At 40.4% G+C, this 27169-nt stretch overlaps 1 protein-coding gene across 1 annotated transcript in view; it reads right to left on the bottom strand.

Annotated features, from left to right (window-relative positions):
* The window catches only part of TRPM6 (transient receptor potential cation channel subfamily M member 6), a gene marked incomplete at its 3' end in the record, with an annotated part of 98238 nt that overhangs the window by 16745 nt on the left and 54324 nt on the right, over window positions 1–27169 (bottom strand). The window contains exons 16-30 of the mRNA XM_084278400.1: window positions 25561–25841; window positions 24326–24554; window positions 23569–23732; window positions 20779–20911; window positions 19761–19889; window positions 17455–17706; window positions 16334–16508; window positions 14604–14718; window positions 12708–12907; window positions 10170–10302; window positions 7307–8436; window positions 6489–6601; window positions 5431–5557; window positions 4421–4518; window positions 2156–2214 (exon numbers count right to left, since the gene is read on the bottom strand). Of these exons, the coding sequence (XP_084134526.1) occupies window positions 2156–2214; window positions 4421–4518; window positions 5431–5557; window positions 6489–6601; window positions 7307–8436; window positions 10170–10302; window positions 12708–12907; window positions 14604–14718; window positions 16334–16508; window positions 17455–17706; window positions 19761–19889; window positions 20779–20911; window positions 23569–23732; window positions 24326–24554; window positions 25561–25841 (3338 nt within the window). The remainder of the gene's footprint in view (window positions 1–2155; window positions 2215–4420; window positions 4519–5430; window positions 5558–6488; window positions 6602–7306; window positions 8437–10169; window positions 10303–12707; window positions 12908–14603; window positions 14719–16333; window positions 16509–17454; window positions 17707–19760; window positions 19890–20778; window positions 20912–23568; window positions 23733–24325; window positions 24555–25560; window positions 25842–27169) is intronic.

Here is a 27169-nt window from a genome sequence, read left to right as displayed (position 1 = left end):
TGTTTAAAAGCAAACATTTAATATTTTACTCCAAAATTTCTGTCATTAAGCTAACACTGCTGTATATGTAAAGAGATGTTATCTATGTGAGGGCAAAGTGACAGAAGTTTGATCAGCAGTCATAAAGCAAAATAACCCTCAATGAGACTTTGTTCATCTCAACAATCAGCAAATAATCTTCAGTCATTGAAGAACAGCCATATTTTTCTACACGTTTCTCTGCTTTATGTTGATCTGCTCTTGCGATTCTGCATCACTGTTCGTACTGTTTATATGGCAATAACAGCGTCAGTTAAAGACCACCCCAATCACATAGACAGTTGTTTGTTTTTCAATCAACACTGAGACTATTCAGAGCCACACACAGGCAACTATCATCACTTGCACAAAACAGGACTTTTAAAGCTGATGTTCTTTCGGATTAGCAAAGCTGCAGAGAGACTAGAGCCAGGGTGTTAATCTTAAAGCAGTCTTTGTGACAGAGGACAGTGGACATGATTGACCTCACAGAGGAGAGAGATCCCATGGAAGACAACAGGCTCAGTGACAGAATCAGGCCAGTCAATGGCCTCTGAAGTCCTGCTAGGAAGTATGTGGTTTGCCTACTGCCTATGAATGACTGGGTTAAACCAAAACCCAAACCCAAACAAACAAACCCACAGTCAAACTGTTTTGAATGGCTGGGTTCTGGTGGAGAAGAAGCGGGGAGGCTCCAGGGGTGGCTTCAGCAAGAAGCAGCCAGAAGCTCTCTGCAGGCCCAACAGAGTAAACACCAGCCAGCTCAAGGCCAGACCTGTAGTTGAGGTCATCAGCGACTGTCACAGCACCTCTGGGAATCACTTTTAGGAAGAAAGAAGACCCCCCCAAACAGCTGCTTTTTGCCCCCAGAGAAGGGAGCGAGAAGATGTAAGAAGCTATGCAGACACCAGGGTCAGTGAAGAGGGGGGAGGAGGTGCCCTAAGTGCCAGAGAGAAAGATGCCCCTGCAACCCGTGGAGAAACCCGTGGTGGAGCGGGTGTCCCTCTGCAGCCCATGGAAAACGCCAAGACCCCATGTGCAGCCCGTGGAGAGGCTCCATGCTGGAGCAGATGGAGACATACAGGAGATTCTGTGACTCATGCTAGAGCAAGCCCCTGACAGCACTTGCAGCCCATGGAAAGAGACAGAGACACAGAAATGAGCACAAGAAAGAGAGATATCTACAACAGAGCAGGTTTGCTGGGGGTGGGAGGGAGGGGTGTGTGACTCCATGGAGGGACCAGGCTGGAGCCAGCTGGGACTGAGAGACTGAGAGACATTCTATGATTTATGACTGCACCCCATAGCAGTGACCCACACCAGGGCAGCTGGTGAAGAGCTGAAGCCCTGTGGGAAAGGATTCACGTTGGAGATGTTCGTGAACGTTCATGAATGGGACTGTCTCCTGTGGGTGGGACCCTATGGTGCAGCAGTGGGAGGGTGTGAGGAATGACCCCCCAGGCCAAGAAGGAAAACAACTCCTGAGGAACTGACTGAAGCCCCAGTCCTTGCCCCTCCCCATGCCACAATATTAAAATACCCCTAACATTAAAATAATGATTGATCAAGTTAAAAAAAAAAATCAAAAAGCCCACAATAAAATTGAAACCACTTTTTAAATCAGTATACTTTCCCTAAATATAATCAAAGCTTAATAACTATTGAAAACTCATTAAGGAAACCAAGCTAAATATTTTGGAAGTGTGCAGACTCAGTACGAAAGAGATTAATCAGAGAATGAGAGAAGCTTTCAGGAGCTGCTAGCATTTTAATTATTAAAAAAGGAAACATGCAATTTGCACAGCAAAAGCAAATGCAACTTTTCATGCTCACTAGATTGGAATAATGGCTAGTTAAAGATGCTATGGTGATCTTAGTGATTGAATTAGAAAATTGGATTATTGTTAGAATAAAAAGGGTTAGAATAAAATTATATGCTTTGTTTAAATGGATCTCCTTTATCTCCATTAATAAGGTTTCATTTTAAAAAACTTGAACAGACTGAATTGCCTTAACTCTTCATTTCACATAAATTTCTCTTCCTAAGTATACTGCAGAACTGAACTGGAAAACTGCAGAAAGCACAGAAGCCTGTAAAAGCATGTGAAGAGTATCTTAATATACTAACAATACGTACGAGGAGTTCCTGTTCAGATTACTTTTCTTGGTGGTTCCAAACATGCCATTACTCAAATCCTGTAAAGAAGAGAGCTACTTTTACTGCTAAAATCTGCATGTCACTGTCATATGTACACCGTGCAACTCGGAGAGGTACACACTTGAAAACACTTATTGTTATCATTAGCAGAAAGAATGACACTGACAGGCAGGTGAATCACAGCATTGCCACATCTACACAAAAATGGAACTCATCGCTCACAATGCAGTTTTTCCATGCTGTCTCCATACATTCAAGTACCCATCTGTATCTCAATACACTCACAAAAGCATGTTAAAGGTCTTCTAACATGGACACTATTAGAGAACTCTATATCAGAAAATTCCAATTTAGAGATTTTAAATTTTAAAGGTGTTGAAAATAAAACGCACCCTAAACCTCTATAACAGAAGATCGTAACGGACTGATCACATGTTTCCCAGGTCTCAGAGTTAAAAAAGTACTCAAACACTCTTCTAAGCTTCCAGCCATGTTAGGGAAAATTGAAGCAGCCAAGTCCTCCTCATATATTAGTCAGAAATTGGATTATTCTTCTGAATAGTAGTGAGTAAAGAAACAGAGCCCCCCTCAAAAGAAACAGAGCCCCCACAAAAAGTTCTGCAAGATCAAAGTTTAAAGATAAATTAACCAGAACTCAGCTTCCCATATTATCTGACACTTAAGCCACACTTCATCCACCCTTGCTCCCCATCAGGAGGGATTTCTGAACTGCTGGTTATCAATGGGTAAATCTGAGAAGTACCACGTTAGGGAAAACACACTTCTTTAAAATATATCATACTCCAAGTGGAACAACTGGATGCAGCAACATTGTTACATCTCAGTGATATATATAGGTATATAAATAAAAACTCTCATAACACAAGAGAAGAACAGCAACTCAGTGGCTATTAGAGATGACATCTTGCAAGAATAAATAATTTGAAGTTGGCATTCAGGAATGAGTTCATCTAATCCAACTCCAATCCTGCTGTAATCAGTAGAATTTTTCTGAGAACTTTAAAAATCCCACCCTTGAGTTCTACCCAAGACATCTTAATATAGGTTTTGAATTACTTGGTCCCTTCAGCTGGCTTCCCTGACTGTACCTTTATTTTGCTTGTCTGACCCTGTGTTTCACATTTCAAAGATTTATTGATTTAGACTCCAAGCTGAGGTTTTACAGAATACAAAATCAGTAAATCCATTTCTTCCATTTCTATTTCTCTCTCTTGCTCCACTCTTTCATACAAAACCTTGCCACTTTTAAAATTTAGATTCAGGCTCTCTTCGCTGGTATTTGGGATTCAAATTGTACAGCATTGAGAACAGCATATCTGAAGCTATCTAGTTTATTTCAATTGATAAAAAAAAGAGTGCAACTCATAGCATTTACAGTGAAGAATAAACTAGGCTTTTAACAATCACCATTTCGATAATCAAGAGTTCTATAAGTAAAACAGGCAAGGAAGGATGCTGGTGGAGAAGGGAAGAGGAAAGGACTACTTCACAGTTCTTTTCCTTAATTTATTCTTTGTTAATTTCTTTTCATACCTCTGAGATACCCCTACGCAATGTAGTGAAACATGTATTTTCTTTCATTATGTACATCATTTTAAAACAGATAGAAGTTCCTATAAGCCAGGTTCCTATTCCCAGTCTTCAGGAAATATGAACTGGTCTCTCACCATCTTGATTCAAATAGGCAGAGGGACCTTTACGTTATGGACATGCAATTCAGTTCTGATAAATACTAAAATACAGTGTTATAAGCCAGTGGGTAAGAAATCTAAGATTTGCAATTATTACCAATATTTAAATCCCATTTTGCAGGAAATAACTATCTCCAAGTGACAGACTTAAGAGCTATGTAGCCAACTTTCCAAGATGTATTTCACTCTGCTAACCAGTTCTGCCTACAGGTTCAAGGCCAAGCTGTGCACTCACTCATTGCCTAATGAAACATCAACACACACATCATTTCTGACCAACTTCTTCATACTCAGAACCACTCCATGACTCAATAATTTAATATCCTACTTCAATAAACTTAACAGAGTGTTAACAACTGTTACATTATTCATTTACTTGCACACATGTGCTGTGCCAGCAGACAACAAAGTTCTTTGAAGAGTTATTTCATGACAAAGAACCTACAGCAGCAAGTCCATGGATGTCCGTAGAGCTACCCTGGGCTCATCCAAGCCAAAGCTATGAGCTAGGATAGGTAATCTTAGGTCTTACCTCTCGAGAATGCCTCAGGTAATCACAGACTGGTATGGTATGCCTACTGATGTCGTGATTTGTCATTTTCTGGTGCATGTAACTGAGACGCTCCAAACCTAGCCGAAAGAGCAGGCAGGTATCAGCTATTTCCAGAGTGTAAAAGAACAGCCCCACTGCTGCAAACTAAACACTTATGCACAGCTATAAAATAAACATCTGTATACCATATTGCCCCAGCAAATATGTAATGGGCTATAAAAGCAATAACAGAATTCTGTAGGGTTGAAACAGATTGTTTCCATGCTCTGTCAGCAGATTTTAGAGGAGCGCAGCTCTTCTCAGACCATGCTACGAGTGAGTGAGTCACAGCATTTGCTGGTGCTTCTCCCAGCAGCTCCCGGGATGAAGCCATTGAACCACATCACAGCAAAGCTGAAAGATAAGGTGAACTGTGGAAAGGATTTCTGAGAATGAAAGAGCTGGAGAATTACTAAGAGAAGAGTAAGAACACCATTCCCTTTTCATTCCAACAGCGACGCTACAGAATTCATTTCTTCCCTTTGGAGGACGTGTTTCTGAGCAATGAGTAATGAATAATGCATGCAGAGGATCTGTGAGCAGATACAGTATCGCAGCACTGTCTGTGAGTGAAAATGCCCTGAGAAATTCACGAGAGAGTTTATTTTTGCAATTAGCCAAGATGTCACTTTAGAAGACACCTCAGGAGAGGAGAAAAGGATATCACCCTCCTTGCTTCCCACTTATTTGGAGAAACAGTACTCCACCATCTCCCACACAAGACAGGCAGCAGTCGCAGAAAGATTTAACTGACCTTCCATCCAACCTCTGCCCCTTTTGCCTCTGCAGTGACACAGCAAATAACCAAGTATTGTGTTCTTGCAACCTAATTCTAATCCTGTAAAAATTATGCCATGAGGTGACAGTGGTGGATGACATTTCTGACATTTTATTTATGGCTTCTTTTTAAAATCTGTTCTGAATTTCACCTTCTGCAAAATACCACGTACTTAGCTGACTGAAATTAGACACGGTGAGCCAGTTCTTGCTGTGTTTCTCTTGCTCATCCCAGACATTGATCTCTGCAGGCTCTGAGCTCACTTGGGTGTTCTGGGGACAATCATCCACTCTAATCACCTGGCAAGACACAGAGAAAACAACACTCAATTTATAGGATGACTAGCACCTCTGCAGTTCTTCTGACAGCCTATGACGTGGCCTTTCAGAGCATCACTGAAATGCCAATGACTGAACTCGCTCCCAACCGAGAAAGAGATTTTCCCATTTTTATTACAAGTTGCAGAAGACACATTGCTTCTGTCTAGTAAATACTACTGATGCAACACCTAGCACTACAGCTTTTTAAAAGTTTGAAGTCCCTCAGAACACTTTCAGGTTTAAGGTCTCAAAGTTCAAGTCTAAGACCTGTTGCTGACTTGAGCATCTTATGTAAACAAATCAGTCTTCAGCTTTGATCTCATTAAACAGAGATAACCCTTCCCAGCTGACAAAAATCCTGGGAATGTCTTTGTAACTTTATAAATACATTTGTATATATGTATACATACATACTGTTATGAAACTTGCCCCATACATATGACATGATCAATATGCTGCCTGAAATGTGCTAAATGTTTGATGGGTTCAGAGAAAACACTGCAGGACTCTTTGAGGCAGGAGGCAACATTAGGAGGCCTGGTTTGCTTGTTTACAGTTGCACACTGCCTGAATGTGGCCCTTCTCTCCCTAGTTCTATCCTAGATCACATGATGCCTCCCTGAGTCGTCCTTCCAGCCGAAGTGCAAGCACTGATTCCTCTTCATGTACAGTCAGTAATACCCCCGGTGTGCTATGGAGCAAAATCCACAGATTTCCACACATTCAAAACTGAAATCCCACGTATTCAAATAAAAGCAAAATTAAACCGAAGCCAGACGCACAACAAAGATGCCCCACTTTATGTGCAGCACTTTAAATGCATACATTTTCAACTAAGCCGTGCAGCAGAGATGGTCATAATGAAAAAGACAAGATAGGGGATATGTGATTCTCTTGAACCCACACATACCGGCACCTGAAGGGATTTTTGATTCTTCTTTCCCCTCCCAGACTTTCTGTCTCTGTTTTGTTGTTTTGCTTTTGTTGCCTCACTGTGGTGCAGCTCACCGGAATGTAAAGACTCTGTGGAAAGGAGTCAAAAAGCACCATTAAGCTACAGAGCTTTTGTTTACCAAGAGAAGATCCGACAAGACAGGGAGTTGGCAGATCTCCAAAGCAAGCTGAGAAAGGCTTGTGACACCCAAAGCTAATACCCGTGCAGTTCAGTGCAAAGACGTGCACCATCACAAGATATAAACCAACAAATGTTATCCATCAGATCATATTGAGAATACTCAGAACTGGAATCTGCTGTATTTTAGCTGTTGGTAGGCAAACCTTGTAGTGTACAGGGAGGGTTTTAAACTAGCTTTAAAATTTATACCTCTTCATTCTCCATGCATCCATCTGACCTATGGTACCAATAATGTATCTCTTAGGAAACGCACAATTTATTTTGGCTCCTGCAAATCTTGGATTGCATCCTCAGAGCAGGAGACTTGCCCAGAGCCAGCAGTGTCCCCTGTCACTTGGGCTTGTGTAGCCACAGCCGTAAGGATCCCATGAGACGGGGAGAATCGGAGTGGCTGACACACGGGGGTGGCACAGCTTGGATACCGGGCACACACCAGGATTCCCCTACAGCTGTCAGACCCAGCACAAAGAAAGTGATGAAGCATCTCTGGACTCTCTGCAGGCAGTAACTCCTGGATGAAAATGAAACACTTTTTATAATGCCTCAGGCTCCCCTGTAAATGATACTGTACAACTACAGTGTTTTATAATTACCACCTATGGTCTTGAAGGTTTCACGTCTTTTCTCTTTCTTTGGGGCCTGTAAGCTGTTGCTCCTACAGAAACTCCAGTCTTTCCAGAGTGGGCTGATCCAGAAGGAGGTGCTGCGCTTCAGCTTGTTCTGAGAGGTGATGCTATTGTTACGTGACCTGTTGGAGTTGTAGGAGAAGGACTTTGATTCTCTTATCTGGACATGCCTGGGAGGACCACTTGTGCAATTGCATTCGCTATTATAGGTGGAATGTATGCACAGGGCCTTCTTTTGTTTCTTCCCTGAGCTGAAAACCCCCTTTTCATCACCTTCAGAGAATCCCCAGTTCACATAACCACCTTCAGTTTCTTCCCTGTCATCGCAGGAGAGCGCTGCGCTTTCTTCAATATCCAGCGACAGCTGGAGACCTGCAGGATGACCAGCCCCTACAGTATTAGTCTTTTCTGATGGCAAGTGAATAACAAAGTCTCTCTGGCTCCATCCATAATCTTCTGGCTCCTTCCCAGTGAGGCTGGCACTCTGCAAGTTTTGCTGCACCACCACGTTACTTTGCAGTTCACCTCTGAACTTGGTAGGAGTGCTCAAAAAGGACAAATTCAAGTTAACATCCTCAGATAAAGATCCTCCCTGATGGTCAGGGGGCACCAGCAAAAACTGTCCGTATCTGGGCGTTGACTTAGTCTCAGAGGATACTCCTGAAGTGAGCGTGTCACTTTCTGTTTCTGTCTTTCGAGAGCTGTCTTCTACCACTTTGTTACTCTCAGTTCTCAGTAAGTGGTCTTTGCACTCTGATGGCCACTGACTCCTTACCAAGCTCCGTAAGAGGGAAGGTGGCACGCTGTAGTAGTGATACTTCTTGTCATACAAACACTCCAGGCTGCTCAAGGTCTTAGAATAGAGTGCGTTGCTCCAGCTATGGGGCAGCTTCCTACAGGTTCGATGTTTTGTGTCAGCCAGTAAGGCTTCTTCCACCTGCAAGGTGTCTACAGCTGAAAGCACTTTGAGGATGTCCACTGTCAAGGCAGACAGGTCTTGCAGATGTCCTAGCTGGCTGTCCAGGGAGAGCAATGACTCTTTGATATAAAATACCTTCTCGTGCACTTCTTTAAGCTGCAGAAACATCTCCTCCACTCTAGGTGGAAAAAGAAAAGATAATTAAAATAGCAAAATGTGGATCTTTACTTCTGTTTGCCAGATGATGAAGCTATTAACACATTTCAAAAAGTCAGTGTTTCAAACAGCCTTTTTTTTTTAAAACTGGTGACTTCCAGTCCCATGAATATCTAAATCTGACAAAACTCATCCAGACTTGTAACATGTCATTCAGACTACTTGGCCAACAGCCAGTGACTTTTAGAGAAACAGGCTTTTTGCTCAGGGAGTATCTATTTTAAAAACGGCTATTTTCCTATGAATGTCCATTCCTTGCCATAGAACCTACTAAACTATGGGCAGCAGGACGCAGTGTGGGACATGCTGCATTGACTATAGCTATAAATGTAAAATTCTGTAAAGTATAACTTCTTGTCAGCCAGTCATCCTGCATGTCTACATTTCTTGTGCAAGCATGAGAAGGTCAAGGCTCACACACAAACCCACAGATGCTCTTGCATTTCTCTAGTACTGGAGACTCCTGGGAAAAGGGTCTTCCCAACTACCTATCATCTGGCCTCTGGGAACAAATTCTGTGTGTCTGATGACATCAGTTATCTTCAGGTAAAATTCAACTACCCAAAAGGCAAAGCCTTTTTTTTTTTTAACAGTCTTCAAATCCACAGTGCAAGAGTTCCTTTGCCTGGAATGATACAATTTTAACCAAATCATTATCTTTGTGTTTCCTGAAGATAATCTCTGGTGCTCTATCAATATGACAGTGATAAACTAGCTGCAGGCAATATGCAGAAGTCACTCCTTTCCTTTATCACTGAGTAACTGAAAGATGTAGTATCTAACCAACAGCTGAATAAAATCACAAATAAAATCAAAGACCGGTGTCCCAAAATATCATATTCACCTAAATTAGTTTATGTATTAATGCTATGCAATGCTGTGAAGTGTGTTTCACCTTTGAACTCAGAAAAAACCCCACTTCCCAGATCTATATTTATCCACTAAATGAAATCTTCCCGCTGTGATCGATTCTGCAGCATTTGAACAAAGCTACTTATTTTATTTCCTTTACAGGGGGGGCATTCATTTTGCTTGCGTGTTTTGGTTTAGTATGCAGAAAAAAAGATTATGAACAGGAGAAGATTAAGAGGCTATCTTTCTCTGGGCAAAACAAATTTATTAGATGAGACCGGTATTGGCAGTCAGTAAGACTTGCGATAGCGTTCGCGTTCTTTAACTCTTCCCATTACACTTAATGGCAGCTTTGCCGTTGATTTCAATGGAAAACTGAACTAGGCCAACACCGAGAGTTTTGAAACCCCACTGACAGTTGTCTATTGATGTTTTGAAAACCAAGGCACTAGACTGTAGATAATGGTTATACGCTTACTTCTGTAAGCTGTAGCCACGCTCACAAGCAATACTGGCGCAGTGCTCCTGCACGACTAAGCACCTGAATAACAGTATGCATTGTGTGCCCTACAAGGGCATATTTTTGTGGTGCTACCTGGCCCTCAAAAGTGAAACTGAGCGGTACCTCACTGCACCCCTTTAACCAGCCATACACTGCAGGCAACTGGAGATGCAGTTCTGCCAGCAAGGCTTCCCCACCAGGCCTGCTCAGCACTGCAGGTACGTTACTTCTCCACCAAATCAGCCATAGTGGCCATAGACTCGTCTGAAAGCATGAGTTTATCAAAGTCCCTTTATACAACAAATGTATATAAAAGAGCACAAATCTGCATCAAAGCAAACCTTTCTGTTGTCAGACGGATCCTTTCACTGTCACTGGAACTCAAGCTCTCATTCTTCTCATGAAAATATTTTTCCACACACTGTTCCTCGAAGTCGTGGAGTTTTTTTAACTCCTCATCACTCAGGTACAGCTCTGAACAAAGGAGGTAGGAGTCAGTATAAGCGTGCTGACAAATACAGTTGTTTATAAGCATCCATGAGAAGAAAAAAGAAATCTCTCAGCATAGGTTTCCTCCCTCTCACTCCTGAAATGAATTAATCTGATCTAGGTCCACGAATTTGGGGGTATGTGTGCACTCAACATACCAAATAGACTTAAAATGTTTGGGGTATTTTTTATGTTCTCTTAGACAGGGAGCAAAATCACACTGACAAAAATTCCCGTGCACTCCCTTTTAAAGCCTCAGAAGTACACACCAAATGGCTGCTCACAAAGATGTATTTTCTCCCAAACCTTTCTCTGTATCCTGTTATACATGTGTGACTCACAAGATTTAGCTGTGAATATGTAAGACTTACAAAGATTTCACTATAATTTTGTCCAGGCATTCGTTTAGGACTATTCACCTATAATAATTACAGTCCTTTCAGGTACTCAAAGCTACAAAGCTTTTTTTTCACCTGATTTCTTCACACGTTTGTAGGTATAAAACATTAAGCAACACCACTGGGAGAAAAAGAACACGTTCCAAAGTTGAAAACTCCACAGCTTGGGCTGCTCATGATGCCACTCTTCAGCACACCAAGACTTCTGAGAGAACAGATCAATTATAAGTCAGCATGAAGAAATACAGACGGTGGAAAGAAAGCTGCTTCTCTGATCCAAACTCTGCATCTTCCTTCCAAGCTCCTTTTTTCTTTCCTGCTTTACATACCCAGGTCCTCACTGTACTTGCTAGGGGGGTATCCATGCCAAGCAACATGGCAGTGTTTGCTACGAGCATCTAGTCCTTGGCTGCCACACATGGCCCAGCAGGGAAGCCCCCCGCAGTGTTCCGGGGGTCCCCCTCTCACTCCCGATGAGACCTGATTACCTCCTAGACTCTTTTCACCCCTAATCCACTTGTGCACCTGCCTCCAAAGTTTTGCTCTCTGTGTATTGGTATTTTCATTGTTTTTCCACGGGGTGGCAGTGGATCCTCGTTGCTAAAGCCAGCTAATTATAACCACACCAAAATTCAAGTGGAAGAAACTTACCAAGCAATGCAGAGGCATATAGAAAAGGGACAAAAAAGTACACACAACACCAAAAAGAAGTCTCTTCCTTTGAGAAGTGTAGGCAAGGCATGAGCCTTGTTCTCTCTGAGGACTTCAGATGCGCTAAGGAGTGCTTCAGCTTTCCTTGTGCCTAATGCACCTTACAAGACAGACTACGTCAGTGACTTATACTGAGCGTGCATATTAAACAACTAGCGGTACTTCAAAGGCAGGCTGATGTATGCAGTCATGATGGAGGAGCTGAGCCTAGGAGCAGCAGTAAAGCAGCTCAGTATCGATTAGTTAAGCTGAGTTCTTAACTCTGTAACCACCTGTGAGCATGCCAGGTATCTTCAGGGATTCATGTTCAGCAAAGAAAATCCTAAGTGAAGCATAACCTAGGTAGGGTCTGCTCACCTCTGTTATTAGGCATCAAGGACATACATTGCATAAAAAGAATTAGGCTGTATAATAATATGCACCAATGTTCTCCAATGTCTTTTCAGATAAGGGTACAGCTGAAAAGCTGCTCCTTCTCCCCATTCCTCTGCTTCACCCTAGCCCCAGTATTAATTCCCATCCCAACATCTTGTTGTCTCTCCCTGTAATGGCTAGGCCTGCTCCTGGCAGAGCTGCAGGAGCTGACAACAGTGGAACAGGGAATTGGCATGGCATTAAAGAGAAGGACCTTGCAAGTGAGAAGTCCAGGTTGGGAAGGGTGAATGAGTTGGGGATAAGGTGCAGCAATGAGACAGTGCACAAAGGGAAGGATGCAGTAAGGAGGTCAAAAGCCCCTAGGCTCTCTGCATATGCCATCCCTGGATCTCCTCTATCTCTGGGCTCTGCTGCTATTTCCTCTGGGCAATTAAAAAGGAATTGATCTCGGGACAAATGTACAGAAATGTATACCTCCGGTATTGTTTACTTTCAAAATAAGGCTGTTCTATCCTACAGAAAAGCTGCTGTCACTTGATTTCTGCTCAGTGATGATGTATCTTGGCTGATGCACATTACAGTATGATGCAAAGCAAAAGCCAAAACCAAAGCAAAGCATTACCCTGGTCACTTTTTCCTACAAGAGTTCTCAAACAAGCAGGTTAAATCTCATTTTGCAAATAAGACCAGCATCCTATACAGAGAATATATCTTTTTTTGGGAGGGAGAAGGTGTTTTTCAGTTCGGGTTTGGTTGTTGGCTTTTGGGGGTTTTTTTACAGGGTTTTTTGTTTGTTTGTTTGTCTGTTTGGGTTTTTTTTTAGGAACTGAGCTACAAATTAATAGGAAGCTGGCAAAACATTCCTCATCAGCTATTCCTTTGGATCCCTAGCTTAGGTCTGCTTACTTAGACCAACATCGCCTTCCTCTTGATCCATCTCATTTGGGGGACGATGGTGGAAGATGCGGTTTATCAGAAGCCCGATGTGGCTCAGGAGGATGAAAGGTGGAGGCAGCCATGGCTTCTCATGGTAGGTCATAATGTAGCGGTATCGGTTGTACTTCCAGAGCTTGTTCGATATGGATTTCAAATCATAATAAACATTACTGAGAAGAGAGATAAAGGCAGAAGGAGGGTAAAAGACTCTTGTGAGGGAAGCTCCCAATACAGCACAATATGCTTGTCTACAGATCTAATTTGACACTGAAGAAAAGTCCCATCCCTCCAGTGAGGTAAATCAGCTTAGCAACTTTCATTTAACAAAGCAGCAGCATGTGCCTGCAGCTAGTGCACTGAGAATGAGATCTTCAAAGCTGCCTAACGGATTTGGAGATCCAATTCCCATTCACATTAATGGGAACTGGGCAAAGAATATCCCTGAAGTGGCTTTGAAATCTCAGCCAGATTATTTAAACTTTAATACATAGCCTAACTGAGAATTCAACACTGTCTGCCTCTTTGGACTGGATTAAATGCAAAAGTCAGGCTAAGGGAAGAATGTTAACAAAATGGTTCTGTTGCTCTTCAGTGCACTCTCCCTGAACAAAATACTTGCTGCGATAGGCAGCTACATGTGCAGTGCTTCTGCAGGGTGCTCTTTGGAGCTATGACATTATAAAACACGACTCTTGTTGCACTGAATAATCTCCTGTATCTACTATCATCGGCCCAAGTACAAGAAGCAAGTTTTTTCACACTGTCATTTCAGTTGCACCACCATACTACACACCCAGTATATAATCACAAAATCATCAGATTTGCCTCTGGGAGCATAATTAAATATATTGCACATACCCATTTTTGGTCCCACTTCTAGAACAATCAAATCACTAGCCAGAAGATTTAACATATCATTATTGCTAAAGGTTTAACTCTAGAATAACTCAAATTGCAATTTCACAGCCATGTATTAAAAAAAAAACCACAGCAAAATTGATGCCTTGCCATGATTTCAGGAAAGGGATTTCTAATTGGAAGTGGGAATAGAAAGAGTTGTGATCATTCAGTTTTCTTGAATATTAATCACTACATTTCCTCATTTCAATTTTTTTTTAACCTACAGCTGACTTTTTCTTCCCCCAAAATAGTAAAAATCCAGGAAAAAATAATTAACTACTTGTGTTAGACTGTTCTTCACTAATATTTTGCAAAACCTGATCCACTACAAGTGTTTTCCTGTTAAAATTTGAAAGGTTAGAATTACTATAAAGCCACTGATTCACTACTACACAATTACTACATTGATTCTTCCTACTCTGGCAGGAGACATTAAAAAGCAAATAGCTAAAATCACTACAGTTATATTTCAACCTCGAATATATCAAATCACACCAAACAGCAGGAATTTTCAAATTATTTCCTAAAGGAAGAGCCTAGTCCTACAAAGTCATTATCCTCTTCTTTTGAAAACCTCCTCCACTTAACTGCCAATTTAAATATTGGGCTGCCTTATGATGAACAGTATATAGGTTCTCAGCACAACAAATACAACTTTTACAAGCAAAGGACAAATTACTTCAGAGCTGAATTAACATTGCTTGTTTTCCTACTGAAGTTGTCCACTTTCAAAAAAGCAGATTCTGTTTAAATGGCAAAACAGTTAGTTAAGGTGTCTGCTCACCAGCCCCTTACTCCCACCCTCTTGCTTCCACTGTTGGTTTTTTTTTTATTCACAGAACCCCCATGGAAGATGGGGTAACAATCACCATCAACATACTAGGGCATTTTTGGCAAAAGACTTTTGCTGAAGTGTTGGCATAACATGTATTAGTTACTTTTGCAACAATGTACGATGGTACCTACTTAAAGAAAGCAATAAGCAAGTTGACCATGATGATGTATTGCACAAAGAGATAGACAGCTTGGAGGAATGGTGTGAGGAAGGAACCAGGAGGGCAGTCTTCATTGGTTTCGCAGACTGAAAGTGAAGGACATACAGAGCATGGTTAGCACAGAAATCAGATCAGGGCACAGAAATGACATGTGCTTCTTACTGGGCCCAGTAAAAACCAGCATATTCTTTGCCATTTTCACAGAGATATATTACTGAATTCCCAACTGAAATGTCAACCTCCACGTAAAGGAGATCTGAGACCTCCTCATGATGTTACTGCCCCATAATTTCCATTGCAATCCAAATGTTGTAGACACGATTTCATACATAGTATTTCCTATGCCTGTCCCCCTGACTTCTTGTTAAGGGGAAAAAATGAGGCAGCTGAAATGTATTTGGGCGATGGTATACATGCAAGTAAACTGAAATCCAAATCTTTGATCCTTAAAGCAAAACTTTCACTGTCTCCACTGTGGAAAGGATGTAACACAAAGGCTGCTTTACCAGTATTGGAGTGTTACTCCTTTAGAGCTTCAGTTAGATATTAACTCATGTGCAAAAGTATATATGGTTACAAATACTTCTGAGGTGAAGCAACAAATCAGAGAAATTAAGTGATCCCTCTTAATGATTTTAAATTGTCAAAATCTTTCCAATTTCTATATTTTTTATCAAATTTTACAACTTTGAGGAAAATCTAAAATACTTTTATAAAACAGCAGCCCCAAATTACAGACATATTCCCCAGCATAAAGAGTCATTACAGAAATCATAGCTTAATTTAGGACATGTCAAATTTCTGAAAGGTTAGAAGTAATAAGTGATTAAATTGATTAAACTGTTAAAATAAACAGTGTGCTTTCATTAAAAGAATTTTTACCTATACAACCAAAATACATAACAATCATGTAACTGCTTCAGCAGTAATAACTGCAACACCTTAAATTATTTTAATGAATCAAGTCTATTATGAACTATCTTAAATAACTTAATCTATTAGAATGCCTACTTTTCTATTTTAGGGACTGTTTCACTTGTACCCATCACCTGGCATCATAATAGTGCCTTCCATCTGCAATGTTGGAATACCTCCTGGAGTGCCTGGTTCTTCTCTCGTACTGAGACAAGGTCAAAATCATAATGAAAATATAACATTTTCCCTATTTACATTGATGGAGTCTATTTTTCCTATGATCAGCTAGTTTATGTGCTTAAAAATGCTGACAAGTTACTCTTACCATGATGAAAAAAAAAATTTCTTTCTTATTTTGCTTTTTTTGTTTCCCCTTTATTCTTCCTTCCTTTAAGGCAACTTTGTAGTCTTTTCTCCAAGAGATGAGAAGCTCTGGATTCACCTAACTGAAAATTCATCTCACTACCAGATCTCCTGACCATGAACTAGCTTAGTATTAGTTCCTATGTGCTTTCCTCTGAGCTTTGTCATATACTTAATTTGAAAAGCCAACTTCAAAGGTTTTAAAGCTTAATCTTTACTTTTTACAAAGAAACTAAAATTCTCGCCTTTATTCATGCAGTATTATTCATTCAGCATTATTCATGAAGGACACATATATTGATATCAACATTGTTTGAGAATTAATAAACTCTATATGTGGTCAAAACTCATGTAGCACAAAATGGACGTAATTCAGCATGTGTTACATTTAAGCCATTTAGCTGTACTGTGAAAATTACCCACCATCTATTTCTCCAGCATAGACCTCACCAAACATCATCCAGTAGGGCTGAAATACAATATCTCGTGCCAGAGACCAAGAAGGAGGCTCCTCTGGTGAAAGTATTGCCTTTCGTGACACTCCAAAACTCAACAGGACTATGGCCATCATGACCACAATATAGAACATGTTTGCTGTCTGGAAGACATGTTTGAATGAAACAGTTAGCTGTGTTAATTATATGCAAAGGACACATTTATTTTAGAGTCTCAATCACTGTTTTTACAAATCAGAATATAAAAACAGGGCTAATAATGTTATATGCTGGAGGAAATTAAAATATTTTATTTCTGGACTACTTCTGTATTTTTTAGAGGTTAAAATCATCCTGGACCGAAATGGCCACAAGTCCTACTTGCTTCTCAAGACCCTCTTAGGATCTTACACAAGATTTGAAAAACACGGAGACCTTATGATCTTGTTTTTCCTCAGTGGCATTTCTTCTGAAGTGGGAGCAAGGAACAGCAGTGAAAATGATTTTGCCTTCTAACACTACATCAGAATTACTATGCAAGACAGAATATAACAGTATTAATAAGATAGTTCCCAATAACTGAGGGAAATTACAGTGGGAATCTGCAGATGTCCCTCAAGACTAGGCAGCAGTTCAGCAGCATTTCTTATACCAAAAGAGAAAAAAAAAAATTAACTTTGATCTCAGAGAAATTTTGCCTGCTAAAATGGGATATAATTATTTGAATCAAAATGTAAAATAATAATGAGACAGTTTTCAAGAGCTCGGGGAATTATATATAGTAGCGAGCCTGTCTGCAAGAGACAGTGATTTTTCCTTCTATTATCAAGCTGGATCAGAAACTCAACTCAAATGCAACTCTTCTCCAAGGAATGAAGCAGAAATGACTTTTGTGAATAAATTCAAATAATGAATAAATTAGAAGTGAAATCTGATCATGGTCAACTCACAAACAGAAAAAGATAACAGTATTTTGAAATAGTACATTCACTTTGAATTATTAGGTGACCTCTCCTTTGACCATCATTTTTTTCCTGTCACTTTTGACATTGACATGTCCCTCAATAGATGCCTTAACTACAGAATATTGCTGCAAAGCATAATACTTACCATTTTTCCAATCATTGTCAGGTATGGTCCAGCATGCTGATTCACAGCAAAAAGATCAAGGAGCCGAGTGTACCAAAATATTATATCCAAACAGTAAAGTAGCCTCCCTGCAGTTTGAACAGGGGGGTCAGACCAGCGCAAGCCAAAACCAATCATAAACAGGATGATAGCTATAGAATCAGTAAAATTCCAGTATTCGTAAATCCACACCTTCACTTTTTGGCGGAATTTTCCAGGTTCTGAGATAAATACCTGAGTAGAATATAAAAGAAAAAACAAACCCAAACCCAACAAAACTCTATTAAGATCAAAGGTATATTATTTAACCTTATCTGTCTGAACTGTTTCATGATATTGGAATGTGTCATTTCCTTCCCACCCACCCCCCCCCAATTTTTTCCTTTGTTTTTAAGGCCTGCATACTGTATACCGCCATTCACCATTATCTGAGCTCTGTATTTAATCTGAAGTGATGCATTGCTCAAGTATGCCAAACCAAAAAGGATAGATCTTCCTAAGGAAAAATGGATTCTGAACAGGAACCCATTCACCAAAGAGTACATTCAGTATAGAAGTGCTATGCATACATATCATTATAAATTAAAGAGTATTTTCTAGAGGAATAGTCATGACCTGCAACAGCCCTTTTCAAAAGCCCCTAAGTCATGGAAAGTAACAACCTAACCTTGCTGATGGGAAAATAACTAATGCCTTTTATTTTCAGATTGAAAATATAAAGAAAGATCCTTGAATTCCGTCAAGGACACGCTAAAAAAAGGAGTGATGGCAACCAGCAAGGTAAAGAATGAAATGTTCACTCCTTGAACTGTGAGGTGCCCCAAAGGGATTTTAAGCTTCACTGAGCAAACGTGTTAAGTGGAATCTTTGGAAGGCCATAAACAAAAACTTTGCCCATTGCACAAGTGAGGCCAATTAGGCAGTGCTATGTAAGATCAATCTGATAAGTACCAAGCAAAGGAGAGATTTTTTAAATGTTTCACCCTGATACTGCAAGAATTTACGCATATGAACACATTAATGTAAACAAGTGATCCTACCCAATTTAGCTGGACTAATTCACATGGGGAACTAGTTGCAGAATCAGGGCCTTAAACTTCAACAATTAGTTGATACAATCTAGAGAAATGGGGGTTTGCAGTTATATATAAAAAGGCCCTCAGCAGTTAATTAGCTGCACATGTAAGACACAGTGTCCTACAAAGTTTTTTGGCAGCAGATCAGAACTAGGAGTACATGGACAAAGAAAATCAAGTAGAAGGCACAGATTTCAAGGTCTTCCACAAACAAGAATCCGAGAAAAAAGAGCTGCTGTTTTCTCTGTCCCATCATCAACGCAACAGTGCACAGTGATTTCCAAAGTGCTTGCTATTTCACATTTATTTTTTTTCTCAGTTAGACAATCCTTCTGTAGATTTTTTTCTCAAGCTGCCACAGAACTTGCATGCTTATCCAAGTTTCAATATATTATCAGCACTTCTGCTGCCCCTTGAAAGCCTTCTCTCATACTGATGTCACAGTGTCCTGAGTGATCTGTTCCTACAGCATCCTTCACTCAGAACTTCGACTGCTTTCTTGCAGTTTTGTTCCTTTAAAAGTAGAGCACTTCAAATGTCATATAAAAGACAATTCACGGTACTGTTGTTCACTCTGTGCCGATGCTACAGTTAAGATGTGTTGGATCACATACAATAATTTTGGAAATACATAGTTGCATTTGTCCCCAGCCTCAGGTTTGGAATGCAAGTTGTATTCAGAAGCTCAGATCTAATCACCTGCAAATAACTGCAATTAAATTTGATTGGAGTATTATTTTTCCATGCTTAAAAAAAAAGCACTAGAACTTACTTGGGGGAAGGGGGTGCCAGTTTCATTTATAGAGGGTCGTTGATGGAGAGCTATAGATTATTATATGCGTAACAGATATCAATAGGTAACAATGTCCACACTCAAATTAAATATCTAGAGACAAATTCTATATTTGTTTCAAGAAATCCAATGCTCCACTTCAAAAAGCTAAGAAACAGCTACTTACATTGGGGATCCAAATCTCAATTCAGAAAAATCACCGTCAAGCAATCTGCACCTAACCACTGGCTTTACACAGAGCAATGTATTTTCAAAGCCCAAATTCTAGTCTTCAAATAAAGGACTTTTCAGAAAAAAATTACTTCTAGATTTCCTTCTTTTTATAAATTCTCTACAAAAAGAATGCATTCTTATTTTATGGTATTCTTTGGTTTGTAATGCATACTCTATACATCAGAAGTGGGAATGGAAAAGCTTACCTCCCTGACTTTTTCAATAGCAGTGCTGAAAATATAAACAATAACAAGCCACTCTTGCACACTTGGTCTTGGTTCCATCTTCACCAACACAGTGTAAGTGAAGAGCATGAGAAATGCCATGTACGCCATCTACAAAACACACACCGTATATAATCCACATGCAGAAAAATCTTCAATAAATTTCTGCATTCCAAAACACAGGAAGGACAGTATCAGGTGGAAGGCACATATTTTAAATGTACCAGAACACAATATAAACTTATCTGAGATAACAGCTGTTAACCACAACCTGTTAAAGAAGTAACAGTTTATGTACATTGTAGTATGACCCAACAGGCACCCTGAGCTCTACTGACACAGAGTTAGTTACTAAAATTGATTTAATAAACACGTAATTCCTTATAGCAAATTATCTCCTGCAGATTAATATTCATTCCTTCAGAAACTGTTCCTAAAGAAAGGGACATGAATATCAGGGGAGGTTCAGATTGAATATTACTAAAAATTTATTCACCAAAAGAGTAGTGAAGCATTGGAACAGGTTGCCCAAAAGGAGGTGGTGGAATCACCATCCTTGGAGCTGTTCAAAAAACAGATGTAGCACTTCGGATGATGGTTTAGAAGTTACAGTTGTGTAGGGCTGACAATAGACTTGATTTTGGAGGTCTTTTCCAACCTTAATGATTCTATGATTCTACGATCTGTAAGCTACATAAGGTATTTAAGACCAACTTCAAATTTACGTCTACATGTGGAATTAACCATTGTAAAAAGCTGTGCTTGAATTTTTCTTTAGATCCTTATAATTGGTTTTGGTCTTGTTTTGTTTTGTTTTGAATTCAGCTGCATGATTTTAGTAGAAAAACTCTTCACTTAAGTGTGAGATAAATGTCTTCCCCCCACCACCACCACAGTAAGTGGCTGCAAATCCATGGTAGGAAAATAAAAGCAACATCAAGCTGTACTTGAAGGATCAACGCTGGGTTTTGGCAATGCAGTTTCTAGCATAGTGACCAACCGTGTGAAACCAGAACTTGACAATCGGTGCATTGTAGAACTCATAGATTTTTCTAGTGCCAGGCAGGTTTCCTTGTCCACCGTCTACTTGGCTTTCATCAGACTTCTGAGCAACCTTCTCCACATCATAATCCCTCTTTAAAAGGAAACAGCACTTTAAAAGTAAGAAACCACTGTTTATAATTGTAAAGGTTGTTTCATGTTAGAGGTAAGACTGGCACAGGTATTTAAGCTTTGTTTTGAATATATAAACCATTAGTGTAGCTTGATTTTGTCTGGTTACAACCATCCCATTTGCAATAATAAAAAGGCACACTTTTTCACTATAAAATTCAGAGTTTGCTCTTTCAACTGCAAGCAGTGGACTGGGTGTCAGCAGACCTGGATACTCTCTTTTTTGTTTCTGCCACACATTTCTCTGTAAGTCTGTAAGCAAAGTCACTTCATCACTCTGTGTCTCCTTCCCCAACTATGGAACATACAGAGCAGTAACAACTCGCAGTATGAGACAACTGTGTTAGACAGAACTCCAACAACAGCAGTAGCTTCTGAAATAAGGGAACAAGAAACACATTTTCATTCATGTATACAGTTGCACAGAAAATGTCAGGCAGTGAAATTCTAAATACAGACTCTAATTGCTATTTTTAATGCATTTTATACCTGATTAGAAGATAAGAACTCTCACGCAAAGATCTGCCTACCAAAAAATACAGGTAACTTCTTTATCATCTTCAGTAAAATAAAACCAAACCAAAACCAGCAAACACACTTGATTATGTGCCCAGAGTTTGGCACTTGTTTAAGTACCCTTCTGAAAGCACAAACATCTGATTGCCACTGAAGCCGAACAGGAGCTGAAGACACACAGCAGTGGGGAATTGACAAAACCAGAAGGTGCTGGAAGGAGTTTTCAGAGATGAAGAAGAGAGGCCTGGAGGAGTGACAAATAGCTAATAGCTGGGCAAGGCTGAGGGAACCAAACTGACTTGTTCAGTTTTGTTTCAATGCTGGCCAGTGGCTAATATCAATGTTAAAACTAACTGCTACTAGATATCTGAAATATAGTCCTTTTTATGTCCCTCCTATACAATTCCTTCAGTTATCAAGGCAAAGCTGGTGGGTTTTTTTCATCACATTAGATTCCAAAAACTGCTAAATCAGAGAATTTGATACACAGAATCATCCCAGTGTGATAACATGAGATCCTCCAAGGTGAAGGAGAGAGTTTGTCCCATGAGAGAGTGCAATTCCTAGCTGCAGTAGGTCTCTGGAATTCATGTCTGTGTGAAAGATGCTCTATATGGCACATGTGCACTGTTGAAATTTTCTTTACATTTTTCTGTAATATTTCATATCAGAGTATTTAGGAGAAAGTGGTAGATTGGCCTTTTGTTTTAAACAACAGTCTGCATTAGGTAAAATCAGAAGTAAAGTTTACTGCTAGTGCAGGAAGGAAGCAGGCCTATCTGAGGCACATCAGAAAAGTGCTTTCACACATTGCTGTGCTTCCTTCTACCAGACTGCAAGGGAGGTTCTGCTGCAAATAATTACAATTGCCCAGCCCTCTGTATCACAGCTATTACCTAACCCCATAAAAAGCGTTTCTGAACTGACTGTATTAGACAGACACTGCAGGAGATAATAGATTTGAGAACTTTTCTGCATCAGAGAGAGGAAACACAAGCATAGCATTGACAGGCCTACCATGCTGCTGTGAAAGCCCTCAACAACAATCTGATCTCTTTTTTTATTTATTTCACACAAACTGAAAGTTAACTGAGAAGGTCCCAAACAATCTGCAATGCTTATCTGCTGTAAGATAAGCAGAGAGGATCAAAAAAGATTGCCTCACAGCTCTCATTTCACCATTAGCACCTCACCAACATTTACCTTTCTGGATGGAAATTCTCCATGTCTTTTGCCTACCTCAGACCAAAACCTTTTGGAAATTTTCAGTTGAAGGAATGCTTTGGCAAGAATGAGAAAAAGAAAGGACAGAAAATGCTGCTTAGCAGAAGTCTGGGAAATTCAGATCTTAAAAGGCAAAGACTTCACCTATGTTGGAGACTCTCCACAGTGAGAGAGTCCTTCCTAAGGACTTCAGTGCCAGCACAGGTTCCTGCAGAGTGTTTCACCACTCAGTTCAGGTGACCAAACTGGCATTTCTTTTGCTTTAAATGGCCTATCTGCCAGGCTCAAGCAATGCAGAAGTAGAGATATCCTGTTTTTTAACAGGGAGGGCAGGAGCTATATCTCTGGAAGGGTTCTGGTGTAGTTCAGGAAACAAAATCTTGACAAGAGCAAAAGCTGAGTGGCCATGGAGAATGGTAGCGGCTGAGATGCGGGACAGAGGCTGCTGGCCAGGCAGAGCAGGAGGAAGGAGTGAGTTGGAAAGGATGGGACCTGGACTGTTCAATTCTTCTGTTTCCCTGCTCTGGACAGCTTTATTGGGCAACTTGAATTGAGTTTAAATGATGTAGTTTTGTCTGTTGTATGAAACCATTCTTGGCATACAGGATTACATAGGTATTTATCTGCAGCTTGAATAGTTTCTGTGCTCTAAAAAACCTGTGTAACTAACAGATAACTATAATCTTACTATACTTCTGTGAGGTTGGGAAGGATGACCAGTGTAGAAGCAACACCCAGGACAGATGAAGTGACTTGTCCAAGGTCAACCCCCTACTTCTTGGGGATTGGGCTCCAACACTTCCAGCTGTCTTCTCACTCCTCAAGATTGTACAGTGGTAAACAGACAGGACCTAACACACCAGTGACTGATTATCACAGACTAACCGGAGATAAGGCGTCTTTAGAGCTTGTTGGGCTCTGATCCCCATGGTACCATGTGAACTGGTGGAAGTCTTGAGACTGAGGTACATGAGACATTTCTGCCTTGCTTTTAAACTCCAGCATCAGGATGGTGGGTGGCAGAAGAATACTTATAATGACCTAATAGAGAGAGACAAGATTCAGAAAATTAATTCAGTAGTTATAGCATAGGCCTGAGGCCATAGTAAGCCATGCATGTTGCCAGCACAAAACTGGTACAGTTCCACTGGCCTGGGGGGAGCCACTGCTGCAGGGAATCTCTGTATCATACTCCTACAGCCTCCGAAGAAATGTGTGGCTCTTGACTGTTTTGTGGCTTTGAAGAGTAGCATGGTACCTGGGGATACTTCAGCTATTGCTCCCCATGTCTGGAGGGCACTCCTCCCATCAGCAGCTCTGCCTGACAACGAGCAATGTGGGGCAGCAAGAGCAGGTAGGGGGGAACTGAAGGGTGTTGAGAGGGAACAGCAAACAAAAAACCTTCACAAAATGCATTCTCCCAGTATCATCCCACAGTTGCTTTTGCAAGTAAGTAAAACAGAAGCAAGTGCTGTCTTCCCTCCCCACCTTTCTTTTCTCTCCCAGATGCACACATTCCAATCCATACTTGAGCACATCTATCTGAAGCTGCACTAGACATGTTCAGAACCACAAAGACACATACAAAGCACATAAACAGCACCTAAATGCTCACAAAAAGTTAGTGTTCTTACCTTAAACCAGGAGTTCTTCCGCATCTTCAGCCGTCCCATCCACATATCGGTCAGCAGCATCTGTGTGCAAGTATGGGACACAAAAGGCCGCAGCCCCACAGACACTGCAAGCTTTAAGCAGGTTGAGTTGCTCCAGTTTTTCAGTTCATAGGTCAGCAGCTTCATGGCCATCTGCTCATTTTGTTTGAATGCTTTCTCCAGAACATCTAAGGCAAGCTGCCCAAATTCCCTAGAGCAGAAAGAAATCAACAGTTCATGTAACAGGAATCAGTCAAAATTCAGAACCACTGCTGCAAACAGGTAGGTTTGAAAACTTGATTAATTAAAGTTCAGCTAGCAATCTCAGTAAGTATGCCTTCTCCCATTTTCTCACTGCTTTAACAATATAACTATTGAAAAATAATTTGGGGAGTAAAGCTAACTATTTAAACCTAATGATAAGGTTTAGGCTCATCCTGTTTTCTATTTTTAAATTTGTTTTCTTAATCTCAGCGATCAAAATGGATTATGTGTATTTCCTTTAACTGCAGACTCATCACCACTATGGGCAAACATTGCAGGCAGCTGCAAAAGCATCTTCTCTTATGCTGGCTCTAAGACATCTCTGTAGGAAAGACTCCTCAAGAAAGATACATCTTCCTTTAAATTGAGCTCCATGCAAAAGAAGACAGCACGTCTTACTGAGGCATGATGTCAACAAAGCATACAATGTGTTATTAACAAGAAAAATTAGCAGAAAACACTCACATTAAACTATAAACTCAAAGGAAATTCTTCCTCTACATCATTTCTTATTCACTCAGTTATTCCAGAATACATTTTTCTTTAGGTCTTACACATAGCAGAATTCATGAACTGACTTTAGTTTGCTCAATACCACGAGTTACAGAGTTGAAAAGTCCAATACATATGTGCCATATGGCTTCCTAACTGGAGAGAGAGCTGTATGGGAAATGTCAATCTTACACTTGGCTATGTAAAAGACAATGAGACATGCGCTACTCACCTGTGTTTTAATTTTCAAATATGCAACCAAATAACATGCTAACAGCTTTCCTTTAACTCTGAACTAGGCTGCACACTAACGCATAGCTCCATTATATAAATAGCGGACAGCTGGATGTATATAATCTATAGCAGCACTACCCTTACAAACTCCTAGTTGATTAGAAAAATATCTAACCACTCTAAGCACTGCCAACATTTATTAACTTAAGTGAAGGGAGAACTCATACTTTGAGTACTTCTTGAGTTCTTCTGAAGTGTCATCCACCATGTTGCTTTGTTTAGCTTCATGTGCCATTGCCCTGTAGAGTTTACAAGCCACAACAGCTTTGACCATGGCTTCCTCTCCATGCTGCCAGAAAAACATTGCCATCTTCTGCCTTTTCATTAATACTGCCCAAACCAGGAGGTCGTTATAGGGGTAGATAAAGCCAGTTGACTCATGGTTCTCTGCAAAATTTATATCCTCTTTTGATTTCTTCTTATACTTATGGAAAGCAGTAGATCTTTCCTAAAAATTCGTTTTTCAGAAAAAAAAAGATAATCTCAATGAATGGTTGAGGTTCAGATTCATGTAAACAAAACTGCTTGCAAATCTGAATTGCAAGTATAAAACTATTTGATCATTAGATACATTTAAATCAGAAACCACTGCTAGGATTGCATTCATATTATCAGTGCTAAGAAGCTAGTAATATCATTGGAGGAAAAACACTCCTTGCCCTGTACCCATGCCATTTACAGCTTCCCCCTCCATAATGTTAGGAAGTCTCGAAACCCTGTGACACAAAGATTGTACTCTTACTTGTATTGTGACAGGAGGAAAAGCAATCAGTAGACACATACACCATGGGCTTGTGACACTTAAATATTATTTCTACTGTCTGCCACATTTGTAATGTAAACTTGCTACACGTCCATGTCTGGATATTTCTCCATTTAAGGCAAAGAAGAAGTCTTAGCGGTATAAATTGGGTTGTCTCAGTGCTATAATGGGTTCATTTTTGCTCAGACTAATTCCAGTAATGCCATTTAAATTCATTCTACTTTATGTTTTGTCTGTCAGATATATGTATCTGCTGATCTTCACCCTTTTATCATTCTTTCTTTGAAAGAAAATATTCTGTCATCATTTTCCAGACATCAGAACTGTATCTCTTCCTAGCAGGCTTACTGAAGATACTTTAATAAGCAGTCATGAGAAAATCAGAGGATTTGTACTATTCCTTTCAAATAAGAAGAGTTTTCACCCATGCTCAATGTTCAGAAATTTGTTGATACTACATTTCAGTGAACAAAAGCCTTTACAAATAAACAGTATCAGAGATGGAGTCCCAGAGTCATTTCAGTGCTGGGTTGCATTAAAAGAGTGTGGCCAGCAGGTCAAAGGAGGTGATCCTCCCCCTCTACTCTGCCCTAGTCAGGTCCCACCTGGTGTATTGTGTCCACTTCTGGGCTCCCTGGTACAAACAAGACAGGGATGTCCAGGAAAGAGTCCAAAAGAGGGCTACAAAGATGGTTAAAAGCCTGGAGCATCTCCCCTACAAGGAAAGGCTGAGTGAGCTGGGACTGTTCAGCCTTGAGAAAAGAAGACTAAGGGGGGACCTTGTTAATGTTTATAAATATCTGAAGTGTGGGACACAGAGGGAAACAGCCAGCCCCTTTTCAGTGCTCTGTGGAGACAGGACAAAGGGCAATGGCTGCAAGTTGGAGCACAGGAAGTTCCACACCAATATGTGGAAGAACTTTTACACAGTGAGGGTGACAGAGCCCTGGGACAGGCTGCCCAGGGCGTTTGTGGAGTCTCCTCCTCTGGAGATATCCAAGACCCATCTGGAC

Source organism: Gallinula chloropus (assembly GCF_964237585.1).
Source record: "Gallinula chloropus genome assembly, chromosome: Z".
NCBI classification, from domain to species: domain Eukaryota; kingdom Metazoa; phylum Chordata; class Aves; order Gruiformes; family Rallidae; genus Gallinula; species Gallinula chloropus.
This window is presented reverse-complemented; position numbering and strand designations above follow the sequence as displayed.